The following is a 17,066-nucleotide window of genomic DNA, read 5'->3' on the forward strand; positions in this document are numbered from 1 at the left end:
GGAACAGTCCAGCGCCTTCGTCTTGGCCTGCAGGCTGTATCGGAGATACAGCCGCTAAATTTAAACGTAGAATACGTGGAATGGTTAAGAGCATATCCAAGTAAAAAACAAAAGCACACACCTGGACCTTTCAGCTGGATAATGATCCCAATCATAGCGCAGCGTCAATAAAACATACACTGAAAGGAAATATTGTAGCGCCACAAATGCTGAATGCGGTCCAAACCTTCTAGGAACTTCAAGAGAAAAAATGTTCGAAAATAAAAAGTTGCAACATATTCAAGTATTTATGTACAGTGTAAAAAAAAATGATTTAAATAGTCGACCCCTCAAATGTATAAAACACTTATGCAAAATCAGCAAAAAAAAGCATGTGATTACTCTTATAAAGGAACTGTGTTATATGTCTGATAGAATCTTTTCCCCAACGATTTTAATGGCAACCCCAGCTGTATAAGTAAATTCAATGAAATTGGTAATTCTTTATGTAGTACATTCTCATATTTCACTAGACTACATATTTGTTTTGCTGTACTTTATCAATTTTAATTACTTTGCACGTCAATTAATTATGGAATTAATTTTTCCCCTCTCACTGCTCACTTTCATACACTTATGCGTAGATGTGCTTGCATAGGCATGAAGTAGTATCCATTTTACGTTGCTTGGCTTCAAATTGCTTACTTCGAGTGAAGAGCTACACAACTGGCTGATGACTTGCCTGGTTGCCTACCCTATTGTGGGGGGTGATTGAATCAAATACATACATATTTATGTGCATACCCAGTGGGAATTAGGAGCNTAGGAATTTAGAATGTACATTTGGTATCAGACATACTTCTGAGCCGCTTTACAAAGTAAGTTACGTGTAATGCAGAGAAGTCGCTCGGAGTAGTTCGGCGCTTGGAGATAACTTCGGCTGCACGTTACTTTGCAACTGACAACGTAATGTGTCGTTGGAGGTGCTCATTTTGTGCTTTACTAGTAGATGACATTGGCCATGATGACAATTTTGGTACTAAAAACTGAAAGAAAACATGGCTTACCTCGTAAGGTGCTTACCTATTTTCCCAGTGGGTACATACATATTTACATACATACTACTCCACTGTATTTATGTTATGTATGCATATACATATCTCTGTGCAGGCGTCGATTACTCGTATTCATACATACATATTACTTTGTCTTCTCTTCATTCCACTGCCATAATGAAGCATACTGAAGTGAATTTTGTTTACGAACTGTCCTCATAAATTTTGGCGTTCTTCACAATGTTGTCATTCTTTTTATTATCATCATTACAGTCGATATTATCGAGCCATAAAATTACGTTAATTTATGTTAAGCTGTATTTCCCTTGTAATTATTACTTAATTTATCCATAAATCGAGGTTGCTTTGTTCACACGAATTCAAATGAAACTTCATTGTTCAGAGCTATGTAGCAGATGTACATAGATGAATTGAAATGGCATGTCTGTTTATGCCTGTTTTGACAACCCCACAACCTTAAAATTTAACTCATCTACATATTCAAAGAAATTTTTTTAACCGTTTTTGATATGGCCATTTGTGACTAGGTGGCGCTGCACAGTGGTTTAAAACTGGAATTAACTATTCATAATTGACCGGAGCTTTAAAGTTTCAAATACCTTTTTCAACCAATTTGATAGTTGAGTCCGATTTATGCATTTTTATTCGATTGTATAAACATTTTAGTGCAAAGTGCAAAAAGTAGCAATTTTGAAGAAAATCGGTTCTCCTGTTCCAGTTAATAAAGTTTACATAATAAAATCCAGTTAAAACAATTGTAGAGTGCCCCCAAAACGAAAAAAAAATAACAAGAAAACCTGAAACGTTATACAATTTTTTTTACCAAATTAAACATTTTTTTAGTTTATAGAAAAATTTTAGGTATGCAGTTTTATAGATCATTAAATTATAGTAAAATAAAGTGGGAGTTGCAAGTTACTGAGAGTTCGCGTTGATTTTTAATAATTTTTTTCCTAACATTTCAAGGACATCTGCATGGGAAATGGAAAATAAAAGCATTCTCTCCGTCTCGTGTAGTTTATATTCTTATTACATACTAGTAAATACCTTACCTTATGCTTATTTTTGTGCTGTTTGATACCCGTATTGTAATATTTCATTTATCTATCAAACAGGTGGCAACCCTCTTCAAAATATTTACAGCAGTGAACTTTCCTAAGCCTCTCCAGTTGGATTCTTATTGCAATATTCAACTTATCTTATCAAATAAATTATGTTAAAAATCAGACAGGTGGCAACCTTCAGCAAAAACATTTTCAGCTGTGAGCCTTCTTAAACCTCTTTCTTTTGACAGCAATATTGGAATATTTACTTTATCTTATGAATATACTTCAACTGCAATTTTCAAACAGTTGGCAACTCTCTAATTTTTTCTTTCTATGTTCTAAGTTAGACGTGTAGCAATACATCGGGGAAAACTGCATTGAATTCCATTTATTACTTTTCGAGTGATGCGCGTACAAACATACATACAGACAGACAGACAGACAGACAAAAATTCTAAAAATTTTTTATTTGGCGTTTATTGCTCTAATAAATACCCCCATATTAAATTTTCTTTAAAATCTATAATGTACAGACATTGGCCTGTTACAATTTTATTATATGTATAGATGTATTATTAATAATCAACGCAAACTCTTGTGCTAAAATTTAATGATATATAAGACTATATACTTAAAATTTCTAGAAACTAATTTTTTGGTGTAATTTTGGTGATTTTTTTTATGAAATTTAAAATTTTTCTTGTGATTTTTTTTTCGTTTTGGGAGAACTCTACAATTGCTTGCAACTAATTTTTATTACTAGTGTTGAAATTCAACCACTAATGTTAAGGGGAGTTGAGTTAAGTTGAGATAAAGTGAATTGAAGTAAAGTGAGTTTAGATAAGTTAAAGTGAGTTGAGCTGAGTTGAGCTGAGTTGAGGTGAGATAAGGTGAGTTAAGTAGCATAATTTATCTCCTTCTTCATTTTTATCCTCCTTATCCTATCACTTTCTCTATCTCCATGTCTTTCTCAAGCGTTTTTGTATCTATTTTTATCTTTATGTTAAACTATATAATATTTATCTTTTCATTTTTATCTTTACATTTTCATTTACCTTTATCGTAATCTTTATCTTTTCATTTACCTTTATCTTTTCGTTTGCCTTCATCCTGATCTTTATCTTCATTATTTTTTTCCTTTAAATATCGTCAGATTAAATGCAAAAAGACGTAATAACATCGTAACCGAAATGGAAAAAGTCGTGACTAATTTTTTTATTTTTTTATAAAATGATGTGGGATTTGTAATTCGATGAAATCCATCATATCAATCAAAAACTGAATTTTAAATTTTTTACAAGTTACGTCTTTTTTGTCAATGTTATTGTGGCTCACTTCACAACGACATATTTTATAACGTACATACTCTAATGTAAAACGAACTGGGTTGTCGCTCTTTCATATGCGTATTTTTTTTTTAATTAAGCACGTTTTTTTTTAATTCTGAAATTTTTTCTCTTGTATTTATATAAAGAGATGTAAAATTTATTAACTGGAACAGGAGTATCGATTTTCCTCAAAATTGCTACTTTTCCTGCACTTTGAACTAAAAATTTAATAGGAACAAATTAAACAAATCGGGCTCAACTGGTCTCTTGCAAATCTTATAAGCTTTCATTTAAGAACAAAATTGAATTGGTTGAAAAATGAAAGCTCCAGAAAATCATGAACCACTGTGCACTGCAGTCGAGATATTTAGAAAAAACGCATAAATGCTCAAATTTTTTTAATTTTTTTAGATATGTTTTTGCATTTGTTTCGTATGTGGTGACATAACCTGTTTCTTCAGATATTTTACTAATTTTCAAACAAATACATATACATAACTTCTTGATCAAGCTATAAAATTACAGAACTGTCTTCACTAAAAATATAGCAACTGGATTAGTGTTGCCAGATGTATGGGCATCAACACCACGTAGTGACAAAAATCCGCAGAGACCTTTCATATGACCCAATATTTGTTTTTCTTTTAACTAATTAAATGCAATTAATTTACCAAAGTATATATTATTTAGATCTCTGTTAATAAAAGCTTACTAAAATCGCCAGCGGGCAGTCCCCCCAACTCGACTAGGGAATACAAAGTAAGCAACAGCGTAATGTTCATACAAACAACAATGAAAAGTCGTAAAACAACGGCATCTAAAATATGAGTCAAATCGAAAACAACGCAGCCAAGAGCAGAGGGTCACCATGCCACATAAACTAACGAACACCTACAGTGACGAGCATAACTGTAACATGGTTTAACACTTTTTGTTTCAGTGTTTGTACATATGTATGCCCTTATGTACATATATGCACATATTTATATATGTACAGCAGGACCGATACATAAATGCGTCCGGCTGAAGCTCTAGCTGCTTTGTTGCACTTTCCTGTTTGTCTCTCCACCTCGCCACATTGATAGCTAGTATCTTGCCACCTCTAATTTCTCGCGACCTTTTCACTTGTGTGTGTATGTATGTATGTGTGTGCCTATTGGGACTCACCCATAGAGCCAGTTGCAGCAAGATAGCCGGTCAGCCAACCAACTATGCTTTCAGCCATTTAGCTGCTACGCCGATGGTCATCTGTAGTCACAGTGTTGGCACAGTGACTTTAACCCAGTTTTTTAGTGAATTTATGCTTACACAAGCAAATACATGTGCATACATATACATACAAATGTATAAAGACTGCATGCAATCCCACAGCCAATCAGCCAGTGAACCACTCATGACCATTGTCAATATCAATGGCCATCCGATAGCATTTTGTTGTCATCCTCTGATGGTCGAGTGTATGAGTATGTCCATATACATACGTATGTGTGTGTGTGTATACGCATAGCTCATGTCATTGTTATCGCCATCGATGTTTTCGCTCTTTCATAGTTTTTGCAATAATTGCTTTGGTGTTTTTTTTTTCTTTTCTCCTTTGTTTTCGAATTATTGAAAAGGCGTAATTTTCCGGCGCATCGCATTTGTAGACTTTGTCTAATTTCTTTGTGTTTGTTTTGTACGTTTGCTGTTGCTTCTACGCTTCAAACTAGCTCGACCATCACCTAGTTTGTAAGTAAATTTTCCCCACTTTTTTTTTTTGTGTCTCATTGTCTAATTCAGTGTCCTTAAGTTTGTTCAAGCGTTTCAGTTGCTAACAGTTTTCACTGCCATTGATGGCAGCTTTTTCGATTGAACGGATGGACATTGCGTAGGCATACTTGGGCTTTGAGAGCTTATCTGAAGGTTGTAACGAAAAGGCTTAATTTTTGTCATTGTTTTTCAATTGTTTGAAGGAGACACAGTCGCTTCGCCGTCGCGGTAAAAGGTGTTAGCTCCACTTTTCGGCCAAAATAACTTTTTGATACTGACGGAAAGTGGAAAAATATTTCTATCCCTTTGATTTGGCGGAATTCAAATTTAAAATATTTTCCAAATTTCTTTAAACTGGTAAGGAATTATCTGTGCACACCGCCTTCTTCGATGAACTTAGAAAGCGTTGTTAGTGCATTATAGTATCATTTCATTTGGTATAAAATAGAATAAGACAAATATGAACATTATAAAGTTTCATTACATGGTCAAAAAATTTTGACTAGTTTTATCTCAAAAACGGAACCGACCCCATCTCCTAGATTTTTTGATTCTGATATCGAAATTTTTCCAGCACGTCTAAATAAAAATCAAACATCATTTCTGTTAAAATCATTTATTCAATCTTTTTTTTTGATTTTTGGCGTTTTTTTCATTAATTTCTACTCCACTCATCAATATAAGGTAGAATCCGTCAGACGAATTTGATTTATTTTATTATATTTTCGCCACTTTTATAGTTCTTTTCTGAAGATCTAGACGTGCTAGATAAATTAAATTTTTTTATTGAATAAGTACGACACAATTTTTAATAAAAATCCATCGAGTATGTTTGACCGTTGGGTGGTGCCGGGCCAACTTTTTTTTATTAACCACTAATAAAAACTTTGCATTAAATTTTTTACTTTCTAAAAGCTCAGTTAGTCAACGACGTAACGTAAACGTAGGTTGACGTACGTAGCAGCATATCAAATTTACTGTTGATAGAGAGAGAGAGAAGCAACGGCAACGTCACCGCCATGCGGTGGTGAGTTTTCGTTAACACGCGAATTCCATAAGATAGATCGTGTCTGCGTCAACATACGTCTACGCTACGTCGTTGACTAACTGAGCTTTAATACTTTATATTATTAAGTTATTTTTCCAAATTTTAATTGGATCCGAACAAAATTAGAATAACATTTAAAATCATTGATCCTCAATTAATCATTAATGTAACAACAATCAATACTACAACTACAAAAGTTTACAATACTTTAGAAAAATGCGCCACTCGCAAACAGATACAGAAATACTCGATTGCCCACTGTAACCGATACTTCTCTTCACTACAAAATATACCGGCTCGTATTAGATCGAGCGTAATGAGAAGTAGATGTCAATTTCGTATAATTTCACTGAATTTAAAAAGCAAAGCGTATATGGAAAAAAATATGCATTAGCTCAGACCAGACTGATATCAATGACAAGTTATCAGTCATATAGCCAACCATCCAATCATTCTGCAAAGATACCTCGACAAAGAATCAGTCACCCAGTTCGCCCAACCAACATCAATTCATTTTTTAACAGCCTCTTTGGCCGACAGTCGGTCAGACAGGTTTTCTCACTTTTGCCTCAATTATTATTTTTTTTTTTATATTTTACTTTTTACTTTCATTGTCCGTTCAGAACTCGTTTAGGTTGGTTGCTGATGCTTTGTTAGTTTGTTATTGCCTTCACTTTTGTTTTTTTTCCACTAAGCAATTTTCAATTATTTCGCCATTGTCCAGTTTCATTGTCAGCTATCAGGCATTCAGGCAGGCATTGAGTGAAATTGGTGACGACAAAAAGGCACTTCGATTAGTCGCAAGTTTTCCATCAGTGGCCTGCTATGGCGATGGTGTTGTTGCCGCCGCGGAGGTGGTGCATACAAAATTGTCAATAGGGGTATTCTCTGAGTCTTGCAAAGCCCTTGCACGATGCACAGATTGCACAGATTGCACGGTTAACAACGCTTTTGTATGGGACAGCTTCGCAAATCGCGCAATCCGTGCACCGTGCAAGGGCTTTGCAAGACTCTGAGAATACCGTTAATTTTTTTTTTGTGGATGAACGATCTTCGAAAAAAATTAAAAAAAAAACTCTAAACCCGACAAATTGATGTGAAAAATGGAATGAAAGCGAGCAAAAGCTATTCATCGTTATTGAACCGGCGCGCAGCGTTTAAATTTGCTGTTATCCATGTATGTACATATGTGCATATGTACATACCTGTTTTTTAGTGTGAAACACGGGGAGGGGAGGACATGGCTATTTTGTTGATATTGCGAATTTTACGCTTTGCTATTGAATCTTCCCTGTTGTTTTTGTGTGAAATGTCCAGCCCAAGCTGAGCCTTTATTTTTTCAGCATTGTTTACCTTTCCGACATTTTTTTTTTTATTGTTTTGTGTAATTTGTAGCGCTCCTTGCTGCCATTGAAAATTTCACGCAGAAACGTTAGCGTAATAACAGTTTGGTATTTCTAAGTAATTTTTACAATTAATAAACGTTGTAATGATCAATGAACGGTTGCAAACATAAAAGGTGCCCAAAATGGACGCGTTTAAGCAAATTCACACTTTGACATCGGATTTAGTAAATTGAGATGGAATCAAATCAAATAAGTTATAATTAAGTATTTGAAATAAAAATTGGCCAAATTACCTTATATTAAATGAAATAAAATTTATCGTTAGCTTAATATAAAAAAGCTCAGTCTAAAATGTTTGTATCTTTCCCGAGTATTTACAAAAATTTATAAAAACTATAGTTCTTAGGTTGGGAATTTCTTCAAAATTCTGGCTTTTGTTAATCTCTGAAACTAATTTATTAGTTATTAATTTATTTGCACAAAGTTTAATTTCGAAAGCAAATGAGTTGGGGCCTTTCTATGTTTAGGTAACGATATTTTGCACATTAATAATAATAATAATAATAATAATAATAAAATAATAATGGATTGGCGCATACACAATATGTTAGTATTTGGCCGAGCTTCTCCGCCGATTTGTAGCGTGCGCCTTGTGATATTTTGCGCCTTACAATGAAAAACAAAAATTTTTATCCTTATCGCAACTTTTTGTATGCCATTCAGGTACCTGCAGAACGCACTCAAAGCCTGTTTGTGCCTCGAAAAACGCAATTCAATTTTTTTTTATTTGCTTTGAGTTGTAGAGTAAGCCGATGTGTTAGAAATCACATTGCCGATATAATGATTGGCTCGTGCTGTCTTCTTAGTTTTACGAAAGACTTCTGGCTTTGACATGACAAAGCCACCGGACTTCTTTCAACAATTTGTTTGTTGTATGTTTTATGGTTTCAAAAATGAAAAAAATTTATTTTAGCCCCTCAATTTTGCATGCAACTCGAACAGCAAATGTGTTGTAGTGCTATTCAAGATCTTTACAACCAAATTACCACGATTTTAAAGCCAAACTTCGAAATTGCTCTACGAGTTTTTACTCTGAAATTTTGCAAAAATGTCGAATGCAATTTCAAAGATTAGCTCTCAAAGGGCCTAGAAACCTCTACTATAGCTCAAATAAAGATGCCGTTTTTAAATCGATTAAATCGAAAATACATTAATTGAGCCCTTCCGATTCGATTTTTAAATTCCGATTCGATCTGTGAATCGAACCAAAAAATACGAGACTCGACATAACATTTTTTCTCAATTAATTCATATCGCATTGCATTAGAAAATCTAGAAAGTTGTAAGGAAATATGAATTTAAGGTTTGTACAAAAAAATAAGTGGACTTGGCTCCTTCCATCCTTCCGTTACATTTAAGTCAAGTTGTCTTACCTTCAATCTGCAGCCACCGAATTAAAGAGTTTTTAATAGATGAGTATTTCATATAATATGTGTGACAACATCAAGGCGCACGCCACAAATCGGAGGAGAAAATATTTTTTGTTCTATATACAAATTGCCAGTTGTTACTGCGATAGAATCGAAGCAGTAAGGTCTGTAGCGTTAGGAACAAAGCGGATTCGTTCCGACATAATTAAACAAAAAAAAAATCAACAAAAGCTGTTAGAAGTTAATTATATTTTCTAGGAAAATATCGGGTATTCAGTTTTGTAGCCCATTGAATTTTAGAATAAAACACTATCAGTTTCTAGTTTCTAGTGGCTACAAAATATATATTACTGATTTATCGCATTATTTTTGTTGTGCTAGGCATTTTCTTCATATAAATATGCGCTGCAAAATTGCATACTCAGATCTTATATGAAATATTTATAGAGTTATTGAAAACAAAATTAAAAAATCTCTGCATTGCAAAAAAATCAGTATAGGTACATAAGCTTTATTGGGCTAGCGTATATATGTATAACATACTTTCTAAAATAGATGTTGACTTTGACAAAGCACAGTTTTTTTTTCTTTTGTGATAAAAAGACGAAATTTCGAAAAAAAATAACAATTTTCTTAATAAAGAACTTATGAAGTTTCTGTTAAATGCTTATATCGTTTTTTTAAGTATTTACGAATTGTTAACTAACTTTTTAAAACTTTTACCTTCACAAATTATCGTAATTCATCCATTAATTTCGGTGTCAGAGTCTACATCTAAGAGCGTGCTGTTCAAGTTCAAGCAGTATTTGCAATTTATTTGATTTGTTGCCATTTCGCACAGTGGTTCCATTGGTCCACTTCTTTACAAGTTCTTGTCCATATGTTTGAATGTATATGAACATGTGCTTGGGTAATTCCCAGTCGGTAAAATTAGAAAAACCGGGCCTTCTGGTAGCACTTATTTCAATTCTTTTGAAGTGATAGGCGACCTTACTCGCTCGTTTCTTCATTCGGCTTCCCCCAGAAGGGAAAACTTTACATAGCACAATAATGACACAGTTCAAGTTTAACTTTACACCAGACAGGCATCGACAAATCATATGAATTCCTTTGCACTGAAAATAGTACAACTTCTCATCTGCATTAGACTGGCAGCTGTTTTGGAAGATCTGCTGATACAGCTCTTATTGAAAAAAGCCCTTCCCGATAGCGTTTATTTAAAAGCGCTTCTAATTTTTCCCACTGGGTTATGTTAAATACGTTTGTAGATTGCCAGTCTGCGTACTTAATTGAAATTTATAAGCAATTCTCTATATGCTCGCTCTCAAGCTACGATAATTTTATTTTTCAAAAAGACTTGCATGTGTTTGCCTTGCCGGCTGATAGAATAACAAATGCATTTCTACTTTGTCATTTAGTAGTTGTAGTATTTGTTGTTATTATTTCAATTGTGACGCATCACTTGGCATTAATTGCCACTATTCGGTGCACATTGCTGCCTACCGGTGGCACAAGCAAACAATATATGCTCTGTAATAGCTTCCATGTAATCAGATACTCTTGCGTCACGCGCACTGATCCAATATACCAACCACTTTCATACAATCATATGTGTGTATGTATGCACGTTCATATGTATTAAAGTGTATGCTATTGAATTTTGTTTACGTTGAATGCATTTGTGCCCGTCTGATGATTGAAAAATACAATACTGTAAGTTAGAAAAGTGCATGCGCCCATTATAGCTTGAACAATGAAAACCTTTGTGGATGCTCTTCTTGTCATTTTTGTTAATTTACGATTTTGTAATTTTACACAGCAAAACTCTGAATTGTTAATGTCATCAGAACGGTAGTAAAGATGTACATAATATATGTATATATTTGAAGGCCATTTGAGAGAAGGACGCGCTTTCATAGATAGTCTTGGGTTCACATGGCGTATACGCAACTTTTACTGCGCAAATGAAAAGTATGCTTTTTCTTTGTTTTATCTAAATATGTATGTATGTACATACCAGGGACGTTACGAATGTAATATGTATATGTAATTTTTGGAATGCGAAAGTGCGAATGCGAATTGCGAATACTTGAGAATAACATTAAAAAAGCTATAACCAGCTTAAGTCGTTGTTTTTATAACTTACAAATTGTATAGATTACAATTGGTATATACAAAATTATTAAAACATTAACCCAGTGTTACACCTTTTCATTGTTTTAATCTAATAGTCAAAATTCAAATAGGTATATTATATTTCAGAAAATGTAATTAATTAAGTAAGACCGGCTGTACTAAACAATTGTTCACTCTAAACGCTGGCGGGTGGAGCGCTCGGTCGTATACACACATACATATGTACATATATTACTTTTCATATCAATTCCAGTCTATTACATGCGTATCACGTTTTTCATTTTCATTTATTGCTAAAATTTTAGAATCAAAAGTTGTTAAAACCAATTCTTTGAATGAAGATTATTTATTAAAAAAATATAAGAAGCCAAGTAGAGGTTCAATTCACTTACGTTTTGTCCTAGTATAGTGGAAGAAAATGCCTAGCACCGTCAACCAAAAAAATTATTAAAAATCAACGCGGTTTCCTACCGTCTTGAAATTTTTATTTTTACCTAAATTTAATGGCTCATAAAAGTGCATACCTAGAATTTTGCTGAAAATTCTCAATAAAAAGTTTAAAAGTTTTGGGTGGAATTGTTAAAGTTTGTTTAATTTTTGTACGAAGTTTCTAAAAAGATTTTTAAGAAAAATTCTAAATGTGCAGTTATATAGCCCATTCAATTTTAGTATAACAAAGTGCAAGTTTGAAGTTGCTAGAAAATCGGGTTGATTTTTGGCAATTTTTTTTACGCAAGCTCTTGCATACAAAGTATGTTCGACAATTAGTCGAAAATGAGCAACACCTTCCACAAAAAAAATTGCCAAAAATCAGCGCGATTTTTTTTTAATTGAATGGGCTTTATAACTGCATACTTGGAATTTTTCTTAAAAAGCTGATTAGAAGTGTCAGATCTGTTTGTATACGAGCTTATACACATAACCAATTCGACAATTTTTTTGGGGCATCGATAATGGGCGGGACCGCGCCTTCCCCCCTCCTCACCTACGTCCACCTCAACAAACAAATGAAGCTTATCAGCCCTGTAAACCCACCTCTGACAACTGTCCCGCCCGTAGCTGTCACGAGTGGGACATGCCTCACTGTTGAATTATTCTTGTCTAACTATATGGAAAAGAAAATGCAATTGTGGTAAATAAATAAATAATTTACTTAGAAGTTGATTTCCAAACGTAAAAACAAAGTATTAAAAATTAATTTAAAGCTTTAATTTGTTATATTTTGGTTGATTCACGATGTTTACAAATGTCTTATGCACACGTTTGTTAGTTTTATATAAAAAAAAAATAATAATTTTTGCACTAAGGTTCGTTTTCTCATAGAACCTCCCATAAGTAAACTCAAAGGTTACTTCACTACAAGAGCCTCTCCCACATTTTCTTTACAGTTTGATAATATTATTTCGTAATTTTAAATATTTGTAAGTTCCCTATTATACTAGTCACTGGTTCCCGGTGCGCTACTAACCATTTGCAAAACCTCTAACATTCATTATATTTTATCTACTCTTTCCAGATGATGCTCCACGCTTGGGAAAATTACAAACTCTACGCTTGGGGTAAAAACGAATTGCGACCGCTGAGTCAACGCCCGCATTCGGGTAGTATTTTTGGTGCCTACGATCTTGGCGCAACCATAGTCGATGGCCTGGATACACTCTATTTGATGGGATTGGAGAAGGAGTATCAAGAAGGGCGCGATTGGATCGAACGTAAATTTTCGCTTGACAACATTAGCGCCGACTTATCAGTATTTGAAACGAATATACGCTTTGTGGGTGGCATGTTGACACTCTATGCCTTCACTGGTGATAATCTGTACAAAGAGAAAGCACAACACATTGCTGACAAGCTATTGCCCGCCTTCCAGACGCCCACCGGTATACCATATGCATTGGTAAATACACGAACCGGTGCTAGTAGGAATTATGGCTGGGCTTCAGGTGGCAGTTCGATTTTATCCGAAGTTGGCACATTACATTGCGAATTTGTATACCTTAGTGATATAACTGGTAATCCATTGTATAGAGAACGTGTACAAACTATACGACAAGTTTTGAAGGAGATCGAGAAGCCAAAGGGTCTCTATCCGAATTTTATCAATCCCAAGACGGGCAAGTGGGGACAAAGTGAGTAGTGGTTGTTGGTGTGCGAAAATATTTAGTGGTTCTTTATATCTACATACTACATATAATTATTTTTTTTTTTTGCAGTGCACATGTCGCTGGGCGCTTTGGGCGACAGTTTCTTCGAGTATCTGTTGAAGGCGTGGCTGCAGTCGGGTCAGGTAGATGAGGAGGCGCGTGAAATGTTCGATGACGCAATGGTATCGATTAATGAGCATATGATCCGCACCAGTTCGGGTGGTCTGACGTATGTGTCTGATTTGAAATTCGATCGTTTGGAACATAAAATGGATCACTTGGCGTGCTTTGCAGGTGAGTGTAATTTGAAAAAGTATGGGTACCTCATTTTAATTTGATTTGACTCCTCCGCTCAAAGTTTTACGGGTACTGAAAATTAATGAATATTTGAAAATTCAAAATGTTATATTTTGGACTTCTTTGTTCCACCTCCACCCGGATAAGTCCACTGCTTTGACTGTTTCTTGGTGTATGGTGAATTATAATGAATCCATTTTTTAACTACGTTTATGAAACGGCGTAAAAACTCGTCCGGATTGCGGTTGAACATCGCCCAACTCACCTATTAAGTGGTCACACGGCGCGCACAGCTTTTTCGTTTCCTGAATATTTGGGCATATTTGGTAAAATATGTAGTATATATTCAGTTGAGAGATGTGCCCCGAACGTCCTGTTTCATACCATGATTTTTTTTCGACGATTTTTGGCGTAACCACATATTTTCGGCGACCACCTGAACGTTCTTGTGCTGATTCGACCACAATGGAAAATGTATGATGTAGAGTCAACATAATATTTCTGAAGCCTTTTTGGTTTCGGTGCTGGTTCTTTACGCAAAAAAATAATAACACCCTAGGACACCAAAATTACAAAAAAAAAAAAACGCCGAGACACATACGCCATGTACGATGTGGCGTATGAGTAACATTATTTCTATACCTGGAGTGGAAGATCGAACTTTTCAAGAACGCACTACTTCAGAATTCGATTCAAAAACGACCTATCTCAAATAAAAAATACATTGAAAATGAGCTGAGATAGAGCGTTTTTGAATCGGCAGCCGAGATGTAGTGTTTTTGAACCGAATCCTGAAATACCAAATTCTGAACCGGGCGTAAAGGGTGGAAAGTTTTCTGTGATAGGGCGTTTTCGAACTGTCTGCCGAGATAGGTCCATCGTCCACTCAGGTATCGATTTCTGGCCCTATATCATACAAATTTTATTGCACATTTAATTATTCAAAACTTCTTTGTTTATCTTTCGATTTTCATCGCTAGTAGCATAATTTTTCGGCAAAAGAAAAAGTTTTAACACAAATTAAAAAAAAAAAAATCATAAATATTAAAACATTGTGGGAAAATTACCTGATCTGAAAAAACGGGAAAAATATCCATAATCTCAAAATTAAGTTCACGTGTTTCATCGTGTTTTTGTGTGATTTCAAAACTTTAGACACACAAACTAAGACGTACCTTTCTCAAAATTTGATAGTGCTATATTAGAATGGGTAACTGGTAGAAGGAGTGTTGCATTTAAAGTTACTTCACGGAAATTAAAAAAAAAGAATATATAAAAAAAATGTTCGATTCATGATTTTCTTGTCATTAGTAGATATATATATTTTTAGACAAATATTTTCCAAATCAAATTTTTTATTTCCTTTCCGATTGATTTGAACGATTATTTTTGACAATTTTTTTTTTGTCAAATCGATTATCTGCTCAGTTCGAATCGGCGCAAAGAATGGAAATCCTATTTTATTTTCAGTGTGGCACATTTGCATATCTCCTACATAAGAATTGATAACAAAAAGCTCAATGGAGAAGCTTGTCTTAAGCTCATTTAAGTTCATTTTAACTTCGAAATTATTTATGATAGAAATACCTTATTTTGACCAGTTTTGGGTATACTCCGTTTGTAACTGCATATAAATGCGCATTTCAAACTATGTACACAAATTATAAAAATTAAAAAAAAAAAAAATTCGAAAATTTCCCATTTTTCTGAGAATTTCTAGAAAAAATTTGAGTATTTTAGTACAGTAAAGTGCAAGTTTCAAGTAGCTAAAAAATAGCGTTGATTTGTGATAATTTTTTTTAGGTAACGGTGTTGCGCATTTCCTTTTATTGAGCGACTGTAAAAAAAAGGAAGAATGTTATTAATTGATCAGAATATTATTATTTTTTTTTTGTATATTACCGAATAACTTGGGATCACGTGAACCGTTTTCGAATATTTTTTCATCGGAAAGGTGGTGGACCACCCTTGAGTCCATACCAATTTGGTTTAGTTTTGGTTTCATCGGATCATGAAGAAATTCACGGCACTCCTAAACTTTTATATAAGTATTGAAGTTAAAAATTAGGCATTTCTATTATTTCCGCCTCCACTGTATACATTTAGCTCCGTATGTATGTAAAAATCCGCTTTCTTATGTATTTCTAAACATATCTCTCCTATTATTTGCGCTCCCCCTCCAGGTGGTCTCTTCGCCTTAGCAGCCAATACGCGACAAAACCAATATGCTAATAAATTTATGGAAATCGGCAAGGGTCTGACAAATACCTGTCATGAGAGCTACGCAAGAACCGCCACTAAATTAGGACCTGAAGCCTTTCGGTAAGTGAGAATTACCTTAATAAAAAAAATTTAAAATTTTTTTTCTAATTTCAAATATCTATTGTTTTTACTGCAGCTTCAGCGACGCAGCCGAAGCGCGTGCCTTGAAATCACAAGAGAAATACTACATACTGCGACCGGAAACAATCGAGAGCTACTTTGTGCTATGGCGTTTGACGCACGATCAGAAATATCGTGATTGGGGCTGGGAGGCTGTGCAAGCGTTAGAGGCCCACTGTCGCACACCACATGGCTATTGCGGCATTAAAAACGTATATCAGGAGATGCCGCAGAAGGATGATGTGCAGCAGAGTTTCTTCTTGGCGGAGACGTTAAAGGTGAGTCATCAACGACGCGCTGTAAATTTTTCTGACTTAATGCTTTGTTTTTTTTTTCTTTTTTCTTCCTTTTAACTAGTACTTGTACTTGCTCTTTTCCGACGACTCTTTGCTGCCACTCGATGAGTGGATATTCAACACGGAGGCGCATCCTTTGCCCGTACGTAGCGCGAATGTGTTCTACCGCGCGGCGCCACCCGCTCAGACGCAAGCAGACGAAAATCGTTAAAATTTTGTGCTAAAATAAGGACGCTGCTGCCCGCCGTTAAAATGTGGCAAATTCAATCCAAATGAAAACCTCTGCAATTAGTGTTAATTTTTTTTTTTTAAGAAGACATAGACACCTTTTTTTTTATTTTAGGAACTTTTTGATTTATAGCATATATGATTTATACAAAAGTTAACCGGACGTTACACACTGTAGAAGTTTTTTTTTCATAGACAGATATAGTTTGCTCAGCGATTTATTTATTATTATTATTTTATTTTATTTTTTAATAAGAAGGTAATCGAATACTTACACGATATGTATACATATATGCGTTATATGTATATGTACATATGTACAAATGTATGTATATTATACTTGTATACTGTTGTCCATTTTCATTTTTTGTTAATTGCATGTATATTGTATAGTTTTAAATTTTAATAGGCCTTATCTTGTAGTAGCACACGAATATTAGTAACAAATTTTTTTACGTCACATAATATATATTTTTTTCAAAATTTATAATTTTCAATTACTTTTTTGTTAAATTTCGATGAGGAAAGACTTTAAAAATCAGCAAAACCAAAAACACATTAAACAAACTAAAACTATTAGC

At 34.3% G+C, this 17,066-nt stretch overlaps 1 protein-coding gene across 1 annotated transcript in view; it reads left to right on the top strand.

The window, feature by feature from the left end:
- Positions 1 to 16,778, top strand: part of LOC108369979 (mannosyl-oligosaccharide alpha-1,2-mannosidase IA) — a 23,172-nt gene extending 6,394 nt beyond the window's left edge. The window contains exons 2-6 of the mRNA XM_017625211.1: positions 12,655 to 13,267; positions 13,352 to 13,576; positions 15,763 to 15,901; positions 15,978 to 16,239; positions 16,319 to 16,778. Coding sequence (XP_017480700.1) covers positions 12,655 to 13,267; positions 13,352 to 13,576; positions 15,763 to 15,901; positions 15,978 to 16,239; positions 16,319 to 16,468 — 1,389 coding nt within the window. The 3' untranslated portion in view covers positions 16,469 to 16,778. The remainder of the gene's footprint in view (positions 1 to 12,654; positions 13,268 to 13,351; positions 13,577 to 15,762; positions 15,902 to 15,977; positions 16,240 to 16,318) is intronic.
- The last annotated feature ends 288 nt before the right edge of the window (positions 16,779 to 17,066 follow it).

Source organism: Rhagoletis zephyria, unplaced genomic scaffold (genome assembly GCF_001687245.7).
Source record: "Rhagoletis zephyria isolate East Lansing unplaced genomic scaffold, Rhagoletis_zephyria_1.1 Rzeph_scaffold_03941, whole genome shotgun sequence".
In the NCBI taxonomy this organism is placed as follows: Eukaryota; Metazoa; Arthropoda; class Insecta; order Diptera; family Tephritidae; genus Rhagoletis; species Rhagoletis zephyria.